We start from the raw sequence: 23,766 nt of genomic DNA on the forward strand, positions 1-23,766 counted from the left end.
GAATAATACCTTATTCAAACCTCCTTTGCCCACTGGATGATTGATTTTCTTGTACTGGAATAAAAACAGTCACTGGAGTCCGGTAGGTCATGGTTAGGTAAAAACTGAATAAAGTGAAAAACTAAGTAGCTGGCATACATAAATAATTTAAGTCAAGTGGCAAAAATTAAACAAGAAGTAGAGCCAAGAGAAAATTTCCAATTCCATTTACACAAATCTAAGATATGACAGACTACATCTTAGGTCTCAATTATTTAAAGCAGTTTACGTTACTGGAAGCGTGTTTTTCCTTGGATTTTCAAAACATGCTAAAATATACATCTTTTAGGAATATTCATGTAGCAAATAACAAAGCTAAAAGAATAACATGCACCAAAGGAATTTACTCTTACTACTTCCAAAACTACTATAATGTAAGTGACAGCAGTATAAATCCCACATATTTCTTCACAGACTGTCTGTCAGCTTTTAATATGCAACTCCTACTGTAGTCCCAAGTGTTATGAATGCATACCTCCTTGAAACTCACTTTAGCTCTATAGCTAAATCTCAGTAGAGGAAAGAGAGTAGATAAATCTAATAGGAATTAATTGACTTAATACCTTACAGAGCAAGTCAATAATCAAATATGTGGTTTTACTGACATATTGCTCATTGTCCACCATGTTTTACTGACATCTGCTATGATATGGTAAGCTCAATCATGTGAGTAAATGACATTTTCTAATTTTCCATTTCATGTCATACTGCAGAAACACTATTAAAAGAACCTTCATTCAACCACTGTAACTACTATGAGGAGTTGTTTTGGTTTTATTACAAGTGGTGAAAAAACATTTCTAGTTTTAACCCTAGACTTGCTTTCTGAAAACATAAGCTGTATTGCAGACTTAAAGCTACATCTTTAGGGCAGTTTTATTTTGCAAATTCTTTGCAAACAAGAACAACGTACTTCAAAATAAGAAAACACACCAAAATGTAGAAAAGCATATAAAATAGGCTACAGGTTTTACATACTACATTCTTAAGTTAAGAATGTGTATGCAGCCTTTCCAGAGCCATACAGGGGTGTATTTGCGAAAGGACAAAGCAATGAAGCATTACCTTTGGAAGGAGGACGAGAAAGACTCTTGCGCTACTGAGGTGGTTGCTGGTGGTGTCATCAGACTGGCTGTATTTTGAGCAGCAGAAGCAGGCTGATGTGCTGAAGCATGTGGTGCAGGAGCAGAGGCAGAACTGGTAGACACCGGAGCATGCTCGACAGGGGTACTAATTAGAGTTAAATTAAATAAACAAGAAGCATCTTCAGAAGGTGCTTATTTAAAAGTAGAACATAAAACCTACTATGTTTGAACCTGAAGCTGCAAACATAGTAGCAGGCTGTGTTACTGAGAGAAAAGCACAATTATGCAAAGAAAAAAAAAAAAGACATTTGTTAGGCCTTTTTGGATGTGCAGTTAAGACTGTAATGCAGTTTTGGTCCTGCTTGACTGAAATTTATCCCAGGTGTTATACACACTTAAGTCCTGCTCCCACTGAAGCCAGTGGTAGGAAACGTGGCGTGCAGTACTTAAACGGTTGCAAAGAGTCTGTCACAAACTCTTTGAACTTGGATAAATTTCATCCAATATTTACTCCTAGAGCTGAAGTTTATGTTAGGAGTAAACTTTTTAATTAGATGAAGAAAAGCAATTTAAAGGATATTATCATAGTCCTGTATCAGCAGGTTTCCTGCAAGTTCTGATAGTCTAGAAATCCAGTCAGCTTAGTTTTGTGTTGAGTTTAATCAGTTTTGTGCAACACAGGTAGTGGAAAGATGTTTAAAAGGAGTCCATTCATCTCTGACCTAAATTCACCTTACATTACACTGGCCAACCCATCAAACAATAAGATGCCTTTTTACACATAAAAGAGTAAGCAAAATACAAGGGGAAGATGTTGCATAAAATTTTACTACACCAGTTTTAAAACCACTTGGGTGATGAACAGGAGTTGTTATCCATGTGGCCCTCTCACGCTATTGTGGCACAGATAACATGGAGCAGAGAAATATTAACATTTAATTAATTTTCTCTTTATTTGATTGCAAAATAGAGTAATTGAAATTAATAATAACAATAAAAATCTAGTCTCATATCCTGTGGCCATTTTAGTAGCCTACAGAACTACTAGTGTCTTTCATCACCTGCTATCAGAGCACCCAGTGCTCATTAACATATTTCAGCCTTGCAGCCTCACTCAAATTTGGAAAGTATTACTTATCTCTTACAGATAGACAAATGGGGCAAAGTTACCTATTAGACAGCTTTGCAAGATAGTTTAGTCAAAGCCATCCACTGCTAAGAAATGAACCAATCTTTTGGAGGTTCAGTTTATCGTCTTCCACTAGCTCTTACCTCAAATGAAGAAAAACAAAACAAACCAAATCATTAAGTGGACATACAAGATTCAAGTTCTTTGCTGACTGTTTCAATGAACTTAATATCAACAAAAGAATAATAATATGTACATTCATTATTCACTTGTCAATAAACCTAAAAAAAATCACTAGGTCATTTAAAATTAAAAGGGGGGGGGGGGGATTAAAAAAAAAGGGAGAAATAAGAAAAGAAAAAAGCTTGATTTTGTGTTCAGGCAGATCTTACTGTGGATTTTATTAATTATTATCTACAGAACAAATAAGCCAATGAAAAATAACTAATTGCAATTTGATTTTTTAGATTATTACACTATTTTGGGGCACAAACTTTAGTGACAGTATAAGCATATGTCCCCCAGGCATAAGAGACATTTTTCTTGATGCCATATTATTGTGCTGTAGATTAATTTTCTTTAGTAGTTATCCTAATACATCTTTTTTTTTTTAAATCAGGGCATTACTGTACATGACATAGTTGTATACGTTTCTTGTATAAGAAAATAATGGATATATTTTTACTTCTTTTGACCTAACTGATTAAGTATCCTGCCACATCTCTGGGTTCTTACAAACGACTCCTATCAGGGTGATGGAATTCGGCGATTCTCTTGTGCAACGTACAAAGAATGCCCAAAATATTCTTTCCTGAGCACAGTAAGTATTAAATAACAAAAGAAAGCTTACAGTTCCACAACTGTTTTTCAGCTGAACCTTAGCCCTCAAACATTCTTTCTCTCAGCCTTTTTTCCTATGCGAGTTTGCCATTGTGCAAATATTTTTCTCTTTCTTTCAGCCATTCTAATATTTTCTTTTGCTTCTCTCAGAAGCACTGATTCAACAAGTTATACTCCTCAGGACCTTGAATGAGTGCTTGATACTTCAGAATTTGTGATGCCCCTTGCTCTTCAAGGGACTGTCCCATTTCCCCTGTCCTCCTCCACCTTCTTGTATGGTTTAGTAGTCTAAATGATGGTGTCTTATTTCAGCTGAATATTTTACTGCTTGATTAGCTGAAATGGAAGTGTGGTTGTTATGCTCATCAATTTCAAAGTTGAATGCAACCCACAACAAAAGCAGAAAACCAGTATTTTCTCTCTTATGAGTTTCATCTGCAATTCTATACATAACAAGTGAGATCTTGAAAATACTCATCCTGTTTGCAATTCTAGTTTTCAAATCATTACACCAAAAGTTTTGCAACAGTTTTGCAAAAGTTTGTCCATCATAATATGCATTTAAAATTCAGATCAGTTCTTCCATCTTGATGCATTTGCATTATGATGTAAATTCTTCCACTTAGCTAATACAGTATCAATTACATAGACTATGTAATAGAGTAGCTGTATATTATATATCACTGCTATGCATCACGAGCTAGTCTGTTACCGAGTTTTAATACTCACAGGATTTTTTTTGCAGTGGGTACTGGAATTGTCACATTAAAAGTTGTTGAGTCAAAATTTACTACTTAACATATCTTTAATTTGGTAAACAGGAAAGGACTGAAACTATACTTCACATAAAAATAGAACTTAATATATGTCCTAAAACCAAACACAAACTAGGATTTCACCTCTTCTGTCTCTATTTTCACTGATGTGAAAGGGAATTTGCTACAGATTTCAAAAGAATCAAGACTCCATACCTTAAATAAAAGAAAACAGTGAAGTTACTTAATCGTAATGATCTCCAAAATGTTAACCAAAACACATACTCAGTAATATATATTTGAAAGAAAAAAAAAAAAGAAAACATAAGAATATGCATAGACACGGATCTCTGTGGAGACAGATTTGAACTAGACAAACACATATAAATAAAATAAATGCAAATATACTGGAATACCTTATAAAGCATAAAATAAATACAAACAAATTTTATCTTGCATGCTGTTTGTAACAGTTCTTTTTATGTCATCAAAATGTTAGAAGCTTGATCACCTTCCTGCAGGGTAGACTATATTAAGTAACAAAACAAAGAATTGGAATAAATATAAACGATGTAGATATAACCTTAAAAGTGAAGGTGAGATCTGGTTACATAAATTATAGCAGTTGGTAACTAATTCTCTATTCAGTTTTATAGAAAGAACTTGGACTAACTTGACTGTTTTTAGTTACACCACTACAAACTTTAAATAATTTTATTTAGATATTCAAATACAATAATTTTTTCTTAAGATCACCTCCTTTCTAGATTTTAAATCTGACTTTTTTTTTTTTTTTTTTTTTTTTTAGTTCTTCAGGTGCAGAGTAATTTTAAGAACTGATAAATGCAAATGCTGCTTTATCAGGCAGATCATCTATTATAACAGCTTCGTTATTATATATTTTATGGAATTGTTTTTTTGGTGTTTTTTTTAATACAGTCATTCTTTATGCTTTTAATTTTACAGTATTTTGTATTTTAAGGAAAATCAAAGGAAATGGATGTTCTCAAACATCTCCATATTTGTGGTAACAAATAAACATAAAATGCACAATGTGAGTAAGTTACGTGGAAGAAAAGCAACACACATATCTCTTTTCAGCTGATTTTCACCCATGAAAAGGAACACAGATCAGCAGAGGTTAAGAGGATAATAATGGTTAACAACCATAATGAGAAAACACAGCAAGAAACGCACTCTAACATTAAAAAAAATAAGCGCAGATTACACTTCTTTCTCTCAGTAAAGTCCTGAGACTTTCTGTCCAAATAACAATTGAGTGGATTATTAAAGCAGTACTTAGTCTCCTTTGTGTAATACATGAAGTTCTTTTTGTTTCAAATCCTCCAACAGATCTCTTGTAAAGAATTGAAAATATAGGGAACAAAAATAAAAATGAATAGGCAAAAATTATCTCTTATTGTAGCACTTGTAGAAAAAAAGTGCTGGAGAAGGTGTTTAGAGCAAGACATAACCTGTAAGAGTTTTGCATTTGAATATGGGAATGTTTGTAAAAATACAGTGAATAGTATCAGCTGCTGTTTCTCTGCAGAAGGTGCTTAATGACTGTTGTCTCTGTATTGTAGGTGCGATCCTTGAGAATGCCACTTAAAATGTCAAACCCACATGAACTAGGAGTTGCTGGAATTTGTAGAACTTAGACACTTGCCTTGTAGGCAACGGGCATTTCCGTCTGAAGGAGTTAGAGTTTGTTATTGCCAAACCATTCCAAAGCTCCAAACGAGGTCAGTTACGCAGTTACACATCACAGTGTACCTTTGTTTACTAGATGAAGTAAGAGGGACTTTCTGGCCAGTCGTGATGAAACTGGCCTCCCCCTGACTTGTACCCGCTCCAAGCCTCACAGACCCCTTGGAAGCCACTGGCTTAGCATTGTCAGTGTTGGCATCCATGGTGCATGATTTAGGAGGATGCCAAATACTTGAGGTCACATACTGTGGCGCATGCGGAGTAGCTGCAGGCCTGGGTAACAAAGATTACAAGGGGATTTGTAAATGATGTATTTATTATCACGTCACCAATTTCCCAGGTGACAGCAGGTATTTGACAGAACTCCAGCCACAGAAGCAGCTGATGGTTTAACAGAAAAAGGCTTGTTTGATTTTTTAGTGGTCAGAGATACATGTGCTTACTGCCTACTACAGCAAAGAAAGCAGCATTTTAGAATGCCGATACCTGGCCCTTTAAGACAGCAGTTATTATTTATATGGAGTAAAGCCTTCAGAAAAAAAAAAACAAACCAAAAGTGCTGAACCTCATAACTGAAAAGATAAGTCCAGGTTTAATAATGAAGGCTTTATTTTTCTGTCTTTTCCTTTTCCTGGAAGAAGATTTATATCTGTAAATAGCCAGTGTCCTCTTTTTGTATCGCCAAATTCCTTATACCATAGGAGATCATCATGATATTGCAGATGAAGTCATGACAAATCTTGATAGCTTATTAGTTTATTACTGCTTAAGACAGGAAAGGCTTTAAGAATTAAAAAGGTACCTTGTGTTAAATCTGGAAATCATATTGCTAGGAATATCAAAATGGGACACAGAGCAGAGCTGTGATGATAATGGAGGTGGAAAAAAGCTCTGGTATGACAAACCATGCAAGATTAAGGCAATGTAGTATGACACTAACACCAGTCATACATCAGAAATTGTTCCTGGGAAAATAAAATAAAATAATAATAATAAAAAGGAGATTTCAGTGGAGCAGCTGCATAGTCCTGTAGATGATGTTACACAAATGAAACTGCTAGTGAAATGCTAACGTGTTTCTTTTTTTTTCAATTTAATTTATATACAGTTATACAGGAATCAAGGGGTTTAGTTCATTCTCTTGACATAATTAATTTAAAAAATAAAAATCAATTTTCCCTACTGTTCCAAGTGCCAGTTCCCATTGCTTGTGTCATTGGTAATGATAATGCTCACACTTGGATTTTAGCTCTATGCAACCTTTGTTGAAATGTAAGCAGTCTCATAAAAAAAAAAAGAAAAGTGGTTGCATGTTGTTTAGGCAGAAATCAACAAGACAGAGGAAAGCAGTGAGATAGAATTCTTTTCATGACAAACTAATAAAAGGCATTTCTTTGCTCCATTAAACATTGGTCAGATTCACTCAGGAAGTACCTGTGTTTCAGTACTTGTGTGTTTTAGTATCTGAACTAATAGAAAACAATACATTTCTATTATGTAACTGCAAAATGTGTTGAGATTCTTTGGGAGAAAACAACTTTTGACTGAAAGAATTTACTTACAGAGATACTGTTTTGAACCTCATAAACCATCAAGGATTAATAAAGATATGCAAGAATCTGATATATAAATGTTCTTAAAACCAAAAAGATAATCTTATTTGGATTTCAAAAACATCTTGAACAAACTAGACAAAATTTAAAGTGGAAATTGTTCTTAAAACTCCATCACAAACTGACAATACTCCATTTCAAGAACATTTGATAAAAGCTTCTTATTTTTCAGGTTTATAAGTTCCAAGAAATGTGATCCCTACCTGCCCCATCTCACAGAGCTTTTTGAAGACTACAGTAGAAAGAAATGCCTAACAAACCCACTTAGTTGAAACCTCTACATTCATCATCTGCTCAGTGTACAATTTTTGTGTTTTTGAGGTAAGACCAATATAGGGAAAGCAGAGGTAAACTCTGAATAGGAGGTAAGCCAAACACACACAGCAAACATTACCTGTTTTCTGATGCTGCAGAAACATTTTCCTTATCTCTGTGAAAGGAGGGGATGATACAATATGAAAAAAGTAAATGCAATTGCCAGTGGCTGAAAAAAAAAAACCAAACAACAAAAAAACCCCAAACAAAAAAACCAACCAAAAAACCAAATGGGGAGAAAGTAGATGGGTTGAGAAGAAATGTTTGGTTGCAAAAAGCATCCTAGAGTGGTTGCTCATAAATATAGTTGTGAGAAACTCTTCAGATCTCCAAGTGAAACCCACCAAATATGCAAGTTTAGTGTATGCTTCTTCTCAGTTGCAAATAACTTTGTTTCGATATTAAAGTAAAATGAAAGAAAATTAAGTTACAAATTAGACATTGTATGTATGTATATAATTCCCGGCATAGTTTTGACTTTAAGTTCCCTCTTAAAAGAAAATGTCAAGAATATTCCAGCGGAACATATTCTGATGCCACCTCCAAGCAGTAAAAATAATCAGTCTTGGGCAGTCCTCAAGGATCCAATATTTTGAAGTGATAAGCAGTTAAATTGTTTACAAAAGACTTATACAAGATGGATTATGTATGTCTGGCATCACTTAAAAATTCTCTGTCCTATCCAAGTAAGTACTAATTTTCTCATTCTAAGTCGGACTAGAAACATGTGAAATAATTCCTTTGTTGAGGTAAGGAGTAAGTCAGCCTCAATTTCAGTGTAGAGAATTAGGCTGTTATTCTGTAAAGACACATACACGCTTACAAAAATAACTCATCAGTTTAAGTGCAAGCAATTGTGTATCTGTAGGAAGTTAAGACATAGGTATTCTCATTAAGAATAGAATCCTTTAACCTTAGACTCCTAAGTTGAAATTCAGTTAAGTAAGATAGTCTGAATAGTTAGCAATTTAGTGGCTGGTTGTGTCCTTTCCGATTTAAGGAATTGAGCTGGAATTTCAACATGTTTAAAGTTGAAGTATGCCAGATGAGAACATTTTTCTTAACTGGGATCTCGGTTTACAAAACACAAAGCAAATGTCCTCATTTACCCAACTGAACCTTCTTTCTGAAAAGTCCTTTGAAAAAAAGGAATACATGTATTAATTTATGTGGATTTGTGGGGATGCAGTCATTACCTTACATTACATTAGGAAGGCTTTTCTTAATATTTTCCACATAATTAGTAGTATTCCATATATTTCTATCTGTGTTTATGTATGCACACATACACATATGTATATAAGTACAGTCACATACTCCTTCCTTAGTTTAGCTGCAATAAAGTTCTAAAAACCAGTCCGGTTTACTTCAGCAAAGGTTTGGGCATAGGTGTTCTCTACCAATTTTTAAAACCTCTAACTAAAATGTAACCCCTAAAATATATGAATTGAAGCCAGATTTTCAAACCCAGAAGCAGATCTGAAATGATCCTCAGGTGTGGGTGGCTGACTAAGAACGCGTTTATGGTCAGAATGGAAGAACCTGTCTTGAAAGTAAATACCCCAATAAGATCAATTGGTTCACCACTCTAAAGCAATGAGAAACCAAACACTATCTTTATGGTAACCAAGCCGTGAGTTCACTGGAACGTCAGGTATAGGAAAGCCAGGATGAAACAAGATAGAGGAGGATGGATTAGAAACTGTGCGGGGGGAGGAGGGGGTGGGTGGGGTGTTTGAAGTGTTAGTATACCAAGAGGCATAATCATGCGAGAATGTTAAAAAACACAGTCACAGCCTGACAAGAATAAAGCATTGTTTATTTCCAGTGTTACCAAATATTCTATGAGAAATTACAGTCAAGACCAAAAGGCAGGCAGGTGGGGTCAGGCAGAAGCAGCGTTAGGCCTCTGTTGTTAATATTAATCTGATCCAAACTTTTCTGCTCCGCTAGCTGTGGCTATACTGAAGAACGCAGAAAAATGTCACTTGACTTTGAGGTCAGGATTTCACGAAAGCTTTTTCCATGAGTGTACAAGTATAGGCTAATGTTGAGTGACGATGGCAGGGGAGTTGTGAAGGTTAAAGAGAGAGAGAGAAGTATAGTAAACATACTTCCACAGAATAAAGCAAAGAAAAAGGCAGAGAGTAAAGGGAAAGATGAGCTCAAAGGCACACAATACTTCTTCGTGGTTTTGCTTCCAGGTACTATTTCTCTTCCCAGTGAACAGGAGTCATTCCCATTCGGCTAACAGTGAGAAAGGCTCAAGATCAGATGTGCCTCTTATGGGCAATACTCGCATTTTGAGGAACAGACTATTGGACTTCCAGCCTTTACAATCAAACATTTTTTGCTAACTAAATGCAGAATTATTTTTACTTTTGAGTCAAATACATCCCTGGGGCAGGCTCAGTGAAGTTGATACCTTCACAACATGAAAGAATTTGGCTCAGAATATTATGAGCAGTTTGTATCTCTGTGGCTACACTGGCTGCTCAAACAACTGACAGTAGTAGATAGTAGTTTTCAGCTATCTGGGAGAGATTTAATACTAATGGTTTTTTTGTCTGCAGCCCTTTTAGTCTCCAGCTGGAACGGCTTTTGATAGAAAGGCCTTAGTCAATGACTGTTCTGAGAGAACAGTGCAACTCTCACAGATTTTATTAAATATTGGACATATATCTCAAAGAAGATTTATTTATGCAGTATACCATCTTCCCAATTACACATTATATTATACAATAGAAATTATGAAATGTTTCCTTCTCATAAAAATACGCTACATGATAGGGTCATAAAGACAGAATGAATGAAATGATAGAGTCTTTCCCTCCCACACACTAGCAAGAATTATAATAGTTTGAGTAACAAAACGTAAAACTCATTTGCAAGCCAAGCTTGTGTGTGCTATTGGATCCTAAAAAGAGCCTGAAGAAACTTCAGACTTTCCAATAAGTGAGTCTGAACTGTATGTACTGGACATTGGAATACTTTCCTATTCTATTTTATTTTTGGAAACCAAATGTAAAATATTCCCAAACAAACATGTACGTGTAACAGGTGACCTGAGATGTGGAGCTTGTGCACCTTCCATCTACCTTCTCCTTGGAGAATAACAGATCTAGATTCTCTCTCTTGAATAGCTCCTCTCTGTTCCATTAAAGTGTTGTAGAGACAGAATCATTTAACTGTAATGAAGATCTGATGACATAAGGAACACTAGGCATCCTGAGAGACCACATGGTCCTTCAACTCTTCCCTGTCTTTCAGAACTGAAGCAATAAGTGAATACTATAAGTGATTTTTTTTCCTCCATATTCTCATGGAGCAAGACTATTTTTCTCATTTTACAGATGAGGAACTAAAACTTAACAGAATTGCTCACAGTCAAAAAGAAGGTCCACAGTAGGGCAAAGAACTAAAATAAGCCCTCCTGAATCCCAACTGAGTAGTTAAAATATCAGCTCACACTCTTTAATAAGAGATTATGGATTTTTAAATAAATATTACTATTCAGTTTATCAGTATTTCCATGTATTTATCATCCAATAGCCTTCTATAGAACCTGACAGATATATACTGGCCTTTTATCAAAGATTAAATAGGTATTAAGACTTACAGATTACAATTAAAAATTCTGTTTCTCTAGTAGGATATTGTGGATTTCCAGGACTTGTTCTTATTAGACATATAATAGCGTTCATCCTAACATGTACTTATATTTACATAAACGTATTTGCCTACAAATAAATTTTCCTTTTAAGAAGTCACAAAAGAATTTAAAAACCCCAAAACTTATAGGGTGTCTGGAACTAAAGTTGTGTGAAAGCTATTTCATAATTGCCTTCCAAACATTTTTGTCTCAAAGGCATGAGATGCTGACGCTGTTGGAAACTGGACATTGAGCTAGATTAGCTGCTGTTCTGTTCCAATGAGGCTATTCCTACCTTTCTGTGTTTGCAGCTGAGAATTTTTCCATGATCAGATAAATACAAAATTATTGCGATTGTTTGTCTTTTTTTTTCCCCCAAGCTATATTTTGTTATTTTAACAAAAGACACCATAAGACACACAAAGAAATCATAGGCAGTTAACTGAAGAGGACAGAAGACAACTATCATGCTGGTTTAGTTAAAACTTCAGCTGAGGATCAGAAAACAGGGGTAGAAGAACTAGTCTCTCTTTTTCAGCCACTGTAGTTAAGAATGTGAGCAGCCCACGCCAAAACAATTGCAATATATCCTACTAGTATGTCTGCTTTCCAAAACAGGGAGATACATTTCTCCCAGAAGGTATCCTGGTTTGTGCAGACAGTGCCACAGAATAGGAAAAGCATTATCATATATTCAGTGGAAGAAAAAACAACCAGCAACTCATTCTCAGCAAGTAGTGTGGAACTCAAAGCAGCTCACTAAACCCAAAGCAAATACCTTCTGTGGATGCATTTTAGTGGCATCTACTGGTATGCTGTTATATTTAACAGTCAAATAATAAACACAGCTGGAAAGACAGCAGCATCGGTGTTGGTGAAAGTTAAGATAACTCTTTTCCAAGACCGACATAGTGGTATTGGGCATGCAAGTATATGTACTCCAATTTATCTTATTGGTAAACACATCACTTTAATAAGAACAAAGACTGCAAAATTCTAAGTATGTGGAGCAATTTGAGCTGGGCTATATTTCAGATAATTATTCCCTATCTTGGCCTTAAGTGTGCAATTGGATTTACCTGAATGGTTCCCTCTAGCTTTTTGTAGTCCCCCTGGTAAAGCGCAGGTATCTGCCACCAGGCGCCTGAACACAGGATCCAGTTTTTCAGTTTGTATTTGTGACTATTATAGACAAAACCAATGCACAACAAGCTTAGGTATTGTACACCAGCAAATTATTCCCCCTTCACTGAAGCATTCTTTCTCATCATGACTTCACTTTTCTCCAGGGAAGCCAAGAGAAGAACAAGAACCCGTAGATCTCAATTTCAGCTGGTAGTTTTTTAGAGCTACTTTTTAATTTGTGCACACCGATGATATGAAAATTCATACTTTCTCTACATGGTATTATCCTAAGTTTGAAGCTGCATCTGAAATAGACTAATGCGTCTCTTCTATTCGGTTCCCAAACCAAATAAGTGGTATGAATTAGAGCAGTTGTCATTCTTTCAGAATGTGGATTACATTTGATTTCATAAATTCTCTTAAGGATTTTCTTACCTTCCCTCTCTCTCTTTTGTAATCATATAACATTCTGGGTCAACTAGAAAAGTGCTTACGTGGAAATGAGCTATTAGGAAGTTATTAGTATTTAGGGTAATTTTGCTGACATTAATGCAATTTAGAAGCAGAATAAAAGGAAGCAGTGCCACTGCTATGCTATCAGCCAGTTCTCCAGCTCACCCTAAACAAAGCCCTGTGAGCCAGTCTGATGATCCACAGACCACAACTGAGTACCTCTGGGTTACACGTGCTTGTGGGAAAGACTGCTACATGCAAGAACTGCTTTTTCCTTGTTGGACTGAAGGCAATGCAAGGGAGTACTCAGAGAGAAAGGTAGCATTGTGCACTGGTATCATGGTTAGTCATCTACATCAGCGGAAGGATGCATATGAGAATCTCAAACGTTGCACAGTAGGAATGAAAGTGATGTTAATTTCTGCCCATGCAAAAGTTAACTGCTGGACAGGAACATGCAGAAGATGGGAGATGGTAAAGACAAGATGTTAAATATAGGTCAGTACACATGCATCCCGCCCCCCCCCAACTGAATCTTGAGGTTTAACAAGCTCTGTTAGCTTATACGTTACTTTATGAACTATTTTGAGAAAAGCTTCATGGTATTTGCTAATTTCTTTTGGAGGCCTCACTTTTCCAATTTTAAGTGAGTACATTCAAGCAGTTACACTATACCTTATGGTCACCATCTTTGATCAATTGGTTCTACAGAGAACTGGCTTGAAAACAAGAAATTTATGATCTCTAAATTCATTTTTTTTCCACAGAACTTTCAGGAGTATTTGGGAGAAGAAAGACATTATATTTGATCAATTTTCCCTTCTAGTTTCACTCAGAATTCCATAGAGACAATTGAGTTATTTCACTATTCCTCTGTTTTTGTCACTCTTTAGGTGCTAAAAGGTAAGTGGGGATCAGAATATATTAAACTGATGTACTTATTATTCTTTATTGCAGTTATGTTCCTTAAATGAGAAAGGTACCTATAGAAATCTGCTTTATTTCATGGGCTGTCGTGGAAAAATAAGGTATATCTTTCAAAAGGATTTTGGTAATCTGATTAGCACACAGATAGGAAGTTTTTGGCAATTGGGCAGGTCAGCAATGCTGATCATCGGAAATTCTGGCAAATGAAGGAAGGGGATTAAGGTGCCTTAGCTTGTCTTGGAGGTGTCAGATGGCTTTGATAAGCAGCAGTAGAACAAAGAATGTTATTATGCTTGAGAGCAAATTTTAGTTAATTCATTTACGTGTATATTGCAGAAAGCTGTTGATTAAAGGCTAACTGATTAAAGTCATTATCTGGTACTACCATGTACCATACCAAAATTCTAGCTTTTTAACTTTGCAAACTAAATTTTTTGCAAGTATCCATGTATTTTTTGATACATGTAATAGTCCCAGTCACTGAAAGTCATGGTAGACACTGCTAAAGAAGCCACAAAATCAACTTAGTCCCTGTGGGAACCTGAGTGCACAAATGAAAAAATGGTGTCACCTCTTCTGCCCCTGAAGAATGCTTCAGACAGCTCTGTGATCAAGAGTTGGACTTTTCAAAAGTGATAAAGTAGTCCCTAAAATAGCTGCTACTGAAGATATACTCTACACAGCTGTGCATAACGAGAACAAAACGGCAATGAGGTGAAAGCGACCTCTATATTTGTTACATAGCAAAAACTTAGTCTCCTTCCCATGCAGGCAGGTGTGAAAAGAGGGAGGCAAGGGAAGGAGCCACAGAACCTTTTTCCTTTTGTAATTTTTTCATGCATGAAAGGAAGAGAGGTCAAGTTCTCATGCCTGCTTTCCTAAAGTCACACACTAGCCATGTCCCATCAGCACACACTGCATGCAGTCAGTATTCCTGCTGCAAACTAAGCACCGTAGGAGGTGAGGAGGAGACCATTTGAGTAGAAGGCAAGGCAGCAGTATTCAGGAAACAGGTTAGTTTAGATCAAACGGTCTTATACCACAGCAGAAAATGAGCATTTCCCTGTGTCATAACCAGACAAGCAGATTTACCTGGAAGGCCTTTTGGTTTTGATTTCCTACTGGCATCAGCTTTGCTGTGTCTTCATTAAATGCTTATAACACTATGCTTTACTGGCAATATTGGGAAGGGCAAGGGGTTAATATCACTACCCACATCCTGCGTTTTACTTGATTTTTGGCACAGAGGCTATTTAGAAGACAGTATTGTCACCAACCATTGTCCTCTGCTCAGCAGAACAGTCATGGTTCAAAATATATTCATCACGGGACAGATATACCTGCCTATCATCAGTGCTATTTTAAAGCATTACATGACTCATCGAGTCTTCAGTCAGGAACCTATTTTAAGCCTCACTGTCGTTAACTGAGGCTAATTTTCCTAGGCAAAACAGCAGACTTCTGCAAGTGGTCAAGAAACACTGCAAGAAGGGATTGGTCAACCAGAAGCAACAGTGAAATAAGCCTGGACATATCAAGAATAAGGCATAACCAGGCCAGACTTGACCTTTCGCTAGAACAAAGCTAGTGGTTTCTTAAAGCTGTTAATGATTTCTTATCAGGCCTAAGTCTGTTACAGTCTCTAGCAATGAGATGTAGTAGAATGACAAATCCAGCCCAATTTCTCCACCTTTCAGAAAGTCTGCCTCCTACTCAGGAGGGAAAAAACAAGGCCTCTTAATAGTTATATAAGGAAAGATCTGTAACATTCATTTTCTGGGCTTGAAGATCCCCATGACAACATAAAGGCAGATTTTTTGAGGAGTAAGAATTAAGGAGTTACTAGTCTAAATATAAAGAAGAAACTGGATAGAAGAAATTGACTGACAGTTTAATTAACAAAGTCCATCTCTTGGGAGATTTTTTTGAGATGGACTGGACTAAGCAGTAGAAATATGCTGTAGTAAACACTCTTGCCTTAGGGATTAATGACAGCACCTTCACAAAAGGTCTTTTATCATTGCAAAAGTTCCAAAAGTTACCAGCTGCTGAAGATTTTTTTTCTATTACTTTTTTTTCTGTAATTACATAAAGAATTGAAATTCTACAAGCTTGGAAAGTGTTTAGATTCTATTTTGTATCCTCCAGGAAAAAGGATTAAAACTATTTCTCTATCTGATCACATGGTTTATATGCACTGAATTTTTATCATTAAATCCACTGAAGCAGAGCTAAGGGAAAGGGGCTGCTTAATTACATCTGTATTAATTACATATCTGATCAAACTATGCTTTTCTGACTATTAAAAAATACCTTTAAAAATAACATTAAGTGTAAACGTTGAGATATAGTCTAGACATTTTCTTTTCCATTATAGTACATGCACTAGGACTATTTGAAACAAATAGTATCTGTATTATGTTCATAAAACATTAAGGATACACAATTCCTGCTTAAGTGAAAACACTGTATTATTACTTATTCAGAAAACCATTTAACTTGGTTGAAAATTAGAACTGCAAGATTTTTTACTTACGTACATTTGATGTTTATGAAAAAAGTTAATTGCCTATTGATATTTTAAGTTCTATCAAAATTTCCCATATATAAATAAAATTCTCTCACTCTGAACCAAAGTTTGATCTTAGCAACATTCAGGAAAAGTTAAAATGTTGCTCTTATTTCATGCAGTTATGCTGATTTTCCACAGGCACTAATAAGATGGCGTGATCAGAATCTGTTTGTGTTCCCACAAGGGAAATGTAAATGAGTGTTGTATATTAAATGGCATGCCTACTGAATTGCTATGGTCCTTATCTAAGAAAAGTGAACTACATTTTAAAAGGAACTAGTGCTCAGGTACTCTAAAAAAATATTCAAAAATTACTTTTTTTTTTTTTTAAAGTATGATAACTAGATTTTTTTTTCCCCTTTAAACACTCCAGTATTTGGCTGATTCATGCAAAATCCTCCATGAACGGTAGCTTTTCCTTCCTTCTATAACACAGAAAAACAATGGGAGTTTGCAAAAACTTTGTTCTTGTATGGACTGCTGATATAAATTTCAGATGTTTGGAAGCAGCAAGAAGTGTAAGAGTTTCAATCTAATCTCATGCACTCATCTCTTTGAACAGAATTACTGCTACCAGATAAAGGTACCTAATTTGCAGTTTATGGATGTTAATGAAAAAAAAATAATTATTGAGCGCTGTAGGCAGGGCTGCCAACAAAGTCAACCTTCCATTGCAGAGACCAGTGTTTTACCACCAGAAACTTCTGCTTCAATCAATGCTAAGGACTCCTAATGCAGACTGTTGAAGGCTAACATCAACTGTTTCTATGGAAACCACAATCAGTTTAATTTAGTTGCATTTTTTTGTTTCATTTAATGATCAGAGCATAAACTAGAAAGGGAAGTGACATTGCTCTTGGTGTACTTCAAACAGAAAATAGAAATATTTGGGGACCTTTGGTATAGGTTTGCCATATCTTGACTGACACAGCTTAAAAGCAAAGCATTGTTGTAACGTTGAAACAAAAAGATCCCATTCTAAGCACCAGCAATGTCTCAAGTGCCTTTGCCACGGGCACAAATTAATAATTATTGCCAGAGAACACACATTATTCAAATGGAAATACTAAATTATATTAGTAATAGGTTGTCATCTAACATCTATTAATTAGGCTTTGTTTTCATTCACACCTAATACAATATTTGTTCATTTCTGTTGTTGTTCTTTCAACTGCTTTGTCAGGTTTATTCCAATTCAGATAACTTAAAGGTCAGTAAGAATTATAGGTAATAGAGGAAAGCTTTTTGACCAAATTCCTATTGTGGAAAGAAAAGTTCTTCTTTCAATAGTCAGTTGAAGCAGTTATTGGTTTAAAACAGAATAAAGTACTGTGTAAAACAGGCACATAATTATTTTAGTTTTAAAACCTTTTATTTCAGATAAAGCATGCTGCTATATACAGAAAAAATGTGGGTCAAAGCAAGAGCAATACAGAATGGGCAACATATTCCTTAAAACTTACAAGATGCTTTTAAAAACTTCAGTGCACCAGTAGTACTATATATTCTTCTCACTCCTAAATCACCTCTAGCAAAAGTAATTTTCTCACAGATCCTGAGCAACCACAGCTATCTTTAGCTTTCATGTAATGACAAATTCAGGTTTCCAACAGAAAACTTACAGCAATGGTTTCAACAAATGACTTCTACCAGTATAATATATGGAAGAAACACAACTTCACATTGCTAATATCTTATTTCAAATGGCATCATTCAGCTATGCAAAGTAAGTATGTTGTACATTTAGCAAAGTCTAGGCCAGGCTCAGTCAGTTTTCCTTTTCATCTTTCTTTCTCCTGCTTAATTATCTTTACAGCAGTAAAACTCAGTAAGTCTCATTCCTCTTCCCCCTAAAGAAATACTGTCCATAACTTCCCTCTAATTTTCTTCTAGAATTAAAGTCAAGAGAGTACAATAGTAATGCTTTCCTGTATACTGAGTTATATTTGATATAGTAAAGGACAAAAGCTAATCATCTACTTTATAATGAAGAACATGAACTGGGTGTATCATTAGCTTTACTTTTGGTGACAGTGAATGGATAACAGGCTAACAACAGATATCTACAGAAGACAGGCACTCAGAGAAAGTCCCTAGCAGTAAGTGTTGTCTCTGTGTGTGTGACACTCTTAGGCCCTAACTCAGGACAGCAGTTAATTTTTTACTGTAATTCTCGGTCTCATGTATTTGCCTGCTAAATGTGGGCTTTTAACTTTTAACATTAAGGATTTGCGCTGATAGGCCGTGATGCCAGTTGCGCAATTTGGCAAAGCGTGGGCTGTTACGTTCCGTTTCAAACCTTTCCCTGTGGCGTGAAGAAAGAGAGAGAGAGAGAAAGAAAGACAGAGACAGAGAGAGACATACACACAGAGAGAAGAAAGAAAGGAGGGAGAAAGAAAGGGGTTAGGGACCATGGCTACCACTCCCCTGCCTTATAACTAGGGCAACGGCAATTTATTTGGATTTTTTCCTCAGCTTTCGAATCAGCACAAAGAAGGCTGTGTGATCCTTTTTGGACCACGTATGAAGGGTTTTTGCAGTTGTTCATTTCTGAGAAATAACTTGATATAACTTCATATTCTTTGACTTGTGCTTGGTATTACAGGGCTGCTTTTGCTAGAAATGCAGTGTAATCCCCTTGTTTTCCTGCCAGTAGATTCTCTCAGCTTTTCCCTCCCTCCCCCCCAACTGAGCAAAGTTAATTCCATACAACAGCAAAATTAATGCAAATATTTTCCATTCTGTAATACCTAGGTCAGCCTATATATATATCCTGCTGTCCTTCCTGTAAGGACCATCAGCCATAGGTTTCAGCAGTACTTTTCTATAGCTTTTCTCAGCATAGGTGAGTATAAGTCTTGACATTTGCATAAATATTTCTGGTCATTTGTGTCAAAAAGCAGAATATCATGGGATCTTCAAAGCATGGTTCTGTGAAGTATTGGCCACCTCCTGTGAACACCCCTAGCTACCTTTGACTGCAGACTGGGGCGCTCAAGCAAGCTGTAAGCACCTGTCAGGATTTAATCTTTTCTATATGTTCTATAGTTTAAATTCAGGTTTTGTAAATAAAAAGAGGAAGGAGGAGGGTGTGGATGAGAGCACAGTCAAGGAGAAGTATATCAAACAGAATGGAAAATAAAATGTTCTTGTTATTTGCAAAACGTATCTGATTCACTGCAAACAAGGTAATTTTCCCCTCATTATTTACACCCAAAATGCAAGACAATTGTCTTAATGTAGCGCAACTTGAGAGTGAAACCAGACAAACAGAAATGAACAGACTGGGCTGGTTTTACTCCTCAGGCTGAAGAAGGCATGAAACAATAAACAGAGTAAATGCCAACAAATTCACTGATATTTCTTAGTCTTCTGTTCCTAATAACAGTGTCATGCAAGTAACACTCCTAACGGAGTCTTGATGTATGACTTCTCAAACTATTTTTTAATGCCTTTAAGGAATTAAAAGACGTAAAGTATTCCTAGCTGAAACGGTGAAACTTCATGATGCCATTTTTTCAAGTTACATGGGAGCACACTAGCTACAGAGGGTCTTACCTGAAATTTAAGAATTCCCTTACTGCTTTAAAGATATACCCCTCCCTTCAAGGAAAAGGTATTCAGAAACATCTGTTTGGCTTGAAATGAATACCATCTTTCCGGAAAATATTCCGTAACAATCAGCACAATAGCAATGGAAAGTTTTCATAGCAAGTTATAATCTTATGTGTGCCTTCAAAATAGCAGTAGCATGAGCAAAGGACAGTCATGCAATTAGCTCATTAATACTAACTGAAGGGATTATTCTGCCACCTGAAAATTCCCAAGCTTTATGGGTTCTGTTCAGAGCATGTCATGAAGTTAGAAGCAGAAATCTAGAAGTGACTATTTTTGTGTAAAACAGTTCTGCCAAAAATAAGCTACATGGTTTTTTGTTTGTTTGTTTTCAATTTTTTTCCCCCAAGTGTTTGGAAGAAACCTGCTCACCCCCTCATGCAGTTCTTGCCGACTACACTGAAGAACCAACACAAAGAGACAAGAGAAAGCACCAGGGAGATATCGCTTACAGCATGCCCCAAGACCAGAATTCCCCACACAGTGAAATCTCTGGCAGTTTAAATTTTGGAACATGAAGGATTCTTCCAGCATGCCAGCACAGCACGGGATTAATGCAACGCTGAATCTGGCAAGACTTAGGTTCCACAGTTCCATGGAAACCTTCTCCTTTCGGGAGCCCAGGAAGCCTTCCAGGTGATCCTAAACTGCAGGCATGGAGAAAGGTGTGGTTGTACAGGCTGCCTGGAGTAGATACTGAAGAGGAGTTTCTACTCCGTTATGGTGCTGGAAGATTAGAATTAAAGCATGGATTCTGTGCATCTGACACAGGTCCTTCCATCCTTTACAAAATCAAGAGTGGCAGGGGCCTTGCCAAAAGGTTAAACAGAAGGGGTCCAATAGGCCTCAAGGCGTAGTATATGATGGGTGCACGCATAACCAGGGCTGTTGCTACAAAATCTGCAGTGGAGTATGTGCAACATTTGAGGTAGCTACCAAGCCACCACGATGGGGCAAGCACTATCGGTTAGGTAGAAGGGAGAACCCATTTCATTCCTTGCACCAGAGCTCATGCCAATTGCACTGTACCCATAGAACTACCTAGCATATGTTCTCTCCTGCCTCTACTACCAATGAACGCCCTTAAACCACTTCAGGTAATATAGCTGTGCCTAAATATACTCCTAACCATAACTGTCCTTGTGAAAAAGAAAAAAAGGGTAACACAATGATACCTCAACATGGCAGAAAATGCGCAAAGCACAGTGGATGTAGTCATGTACTTTAAGTTACACTGAATAGAATGTGCAATTTACACATGTTGATGTGTTAGTAGATAATTATTTTCAACATATCTGATACCATGTCAAGTTTCCAATATCTAGCATTTTCCAAAGCCACAGAATACAGCTAGAAAGATTATTTCTTTAAAACAACATATTACTCTCAGATGTGTACAGAGGACTGTTAAGTTCAGCACAACACTTTAAATCCCATCATAATAAGGATTTGGATGTGTGCTATTACATCAAAACAGATAATGCACGATACATTTAATAAGAATTAGGCTTGCACATTTGAGGGAAGAAATAAATCCCCAAGGGATGTAATGTCAAGCCTGATGTTCAGGCACCTAGCCATGAACTTTGGTGAACTGCAGTGGAAGGTTTATAGCAAACATAAACCGAAAGCATACTTGTATTTTCACAAGGAAGATGACAGACATCTTTCTCACTGATTCAACATTTGTAACTTGCACTGTGATCAAAAGCTCAGAACCTTTATAGAAGCCACATGGCAGTAAAAAAAAAAAAAAAAAAAGGGGGGGGGGGGGGAAGAAAAAATGAAGAGAAAGTGGATTGAGTATCAAACACATCACAAACCCAGCCAGAGGCTTAGAGTAGCTAACGTGATACAGAGATTTGAAGTATGCAAACAGAAAATCAGGCTTGCATGCAGGATACTCCGATTCAACTGCAGTTTTTAAGCTCAACATAAGAATCTCTAATAAATCTATTTCCTGTAGGACAACATAAGATGATGATAAATCTTTAATTCCTTATTATATCTCTGAACATATCCACTTTTTCAGTGGTTTTGGTAGATCATATGAAACAAATACTTTTATCCACTAGCAAAAGCAGTCCTGTGCTTCCATATTCTACAAATTTGGGTTGTATTTATTCCAAAGAAAACATAAGCAAATAATTATGGATATGGATGGAAACAACTCCTTTACTGTATCATTTCAGGAGAATCAAAATGTCAATCACAGGGTCATCCAAATAAATTGCTCACAAATTTCAGTGCTATCACAACATTATGTATTTTCATCCAGTTACACAATCAAGTAGTTACACAGGGCTTGGTCTTAGGAACTCACTGCATTCACATACCCAGTAAAGTACACAGAAGTTGCATGTGCAGAAAGCTTTCACATTTGAATACACACTTCAGAATTTTGCACCGTCTTTCCTGAAAACATGCTAATTTGTTATTCTTTTCATTCAAATGCCTCTCACTAATAGCATTTTAATTTTAGTGATTTTTAAGTAAATGTATTAGACTATTTTAAGACAAAAAGACGATAATGTACGTTCAACTTTAATGCTGTTTTAAAACATTATTTGGTTATCAGTAAGGAGAAAGCCACATTTTTCACAGGGAGTTGCCTACCTTGACCTCCTCAGGGCTTCTTCATCTGGATCTTGCACTGCAGGCAAAAAAATGTTTCAGTTAAAAAAGAAAGAAAGGAAGGAAGGAAGGAAAGAATTGGCTTTAGGATGATAAGTTCTTTAGAAACATATCAAAAGCCTATCTAAAGGTGCATTCATGCTGACTTTGCAGCAGTGGATTTTGTAAGAACAGCATGAAGAGGAAAAGGTTCCCTAGAGCCAGGACAAAGGATGTTACTAGGAAAGTAGCTATTACAACTACTTTCTCATTCATTTATTAGCAGTGTTTCACAGCTGTAGGCAATGATTCTACAGAAAGGGCCTGCTGCTTTGTAGGAAAGCATGAGAGGCAGCAGCAGATTCATGTGAGGAGGAAATACTAAGTATTTCCCCCTGATGTGGGAAAGGTCCCTGAACTTCCTTCTCTCTAGATCAGAAACAAGCTCTGAGGTTAGTACCAGGTGGTCAGAAAAAAACATTTGCATAGGCAACAAAGTTCAAGCTCCCATGACATTCATAGCAGACCTAGGTTTAGATAACAGGGCTGATAGAACCATAGGTTCAATACAAATGGTGGTCACTTCCATAAAAGACCGTTACAAGAGACATAAGTAAGTTGTTTATGTTTTCTTCTAATGAATGGACAGCTTTGTACGTCTAGACTGCTGGAAAATTGAAAGATTACACTGCAGAGATTTGATTTTATTTGGAAGAAGAACTATGGGGTCCCAAATGCTCTTTTACTGTATCGTCTGTTATACTTTTATGGTGAGACCCCTGGCAGATCAAAGAATTTTCTCCAAAAAGCATAAGGTGAGATTGAACACTTTGATTTCCTAGTTCCCTCAAGTTAGATACAGGGTTCTCCAATCTTAGCCCTCACTGACAATGACTACAAACTGGATGTGAGTCTTCCTTGCATAGCAGCTGCTAATACTCGGGTAAGAAAATAAAGACGTGAATCTAAAATCAGGATGAGGGGGATGTTTTGTTATTTGACTTACTGTACTCTGTTCCAGTCATCTGGGCAAGGATGCGGAAAGACTTAGACTGCAGATTGGCAGAACGGCGACCCCAGTCTTCGGTTTCATCTTCAGGCTTGTTCTGAGTTTTAAGCACAGCCTGATACACCGGAGAGGCACTGTCTATGTGAGGATCTTTAATAGGAAGGCTACTGCAATTCAGAAAGTGAAACATTGTGAAACAGGACATGGTAGCTTTCATCCCAACCTCTCTCTGGTCTTACAGCTTCTCATCCAAAATAACAGCAATCCAAAACACAGCTTTGAAAATATAACTTTTTTAAAAAAAATACATAGAT

The 23,766-nt window shown here is 36.4% G+C and overlaps 1 protein-coding gene across 2 annotated transcripts in view; it reads right to left on the minus strand.

Moving 5' to 3' along the window:
* Nucleotides 1–23,766, minus strand: part of LDB3 (LIM domain binding 3) — a 118,997-nt gene that overhangs the window by 23,467 nt on the left and 71,764 nt on the right. The window contains exons 6-10 of one of the 2 annotated variants that reach the window (XM_010567877.1): nucleotides 23,450–23,619; nucleotides 22,447–22,483; nucleotides 7,566–7,601; nucleotides 5,625–5,831; nucleotides 1,105–1,269 (exon numbers count right to left, since the gene is read on the minus strand). In XM_010567877.1, coding sequence (XP_010566179.1) covers nucleotides 1,105–1,269; nucleotides 5,625–5,831; nucleotides 7,566–7,601; nucleotides 22,447–22,483; nucleotides 23,450–23,619 — 615 coding nt within the window. Of the gene's footprint in view, nucleotides 1–1,104; nucleotides 1,270–5,624; nucleotides 5,832–7,565; nucleotides 7,602–17,568; nucleotides 18,521–22,446; nucleotides 22,484–23,449; nucleotides 23,620–23,766 lie in introns of those variants that run through there. The other variant, XM_010567878.1, reaches the window with a different exon arrangement.

Source organism: Haliaeetus leucocephalus, unplaced genomic scaffold, assembly GCF_000737465.1.
Source record: "Haliaeetus leucocephalus isolate CR32 unplaced genomic scaffold, Haliaeetus_leucocephalus-4.0 Scaffold229, whole genome shotgun sequence".
NCBI classification, from domain to species: Eukaryota; Metazoa; Chordata; class Aves; order Accipitriformes; family Accipitridae; genus Haliaeetus; species Haliaeetus leucocephalus.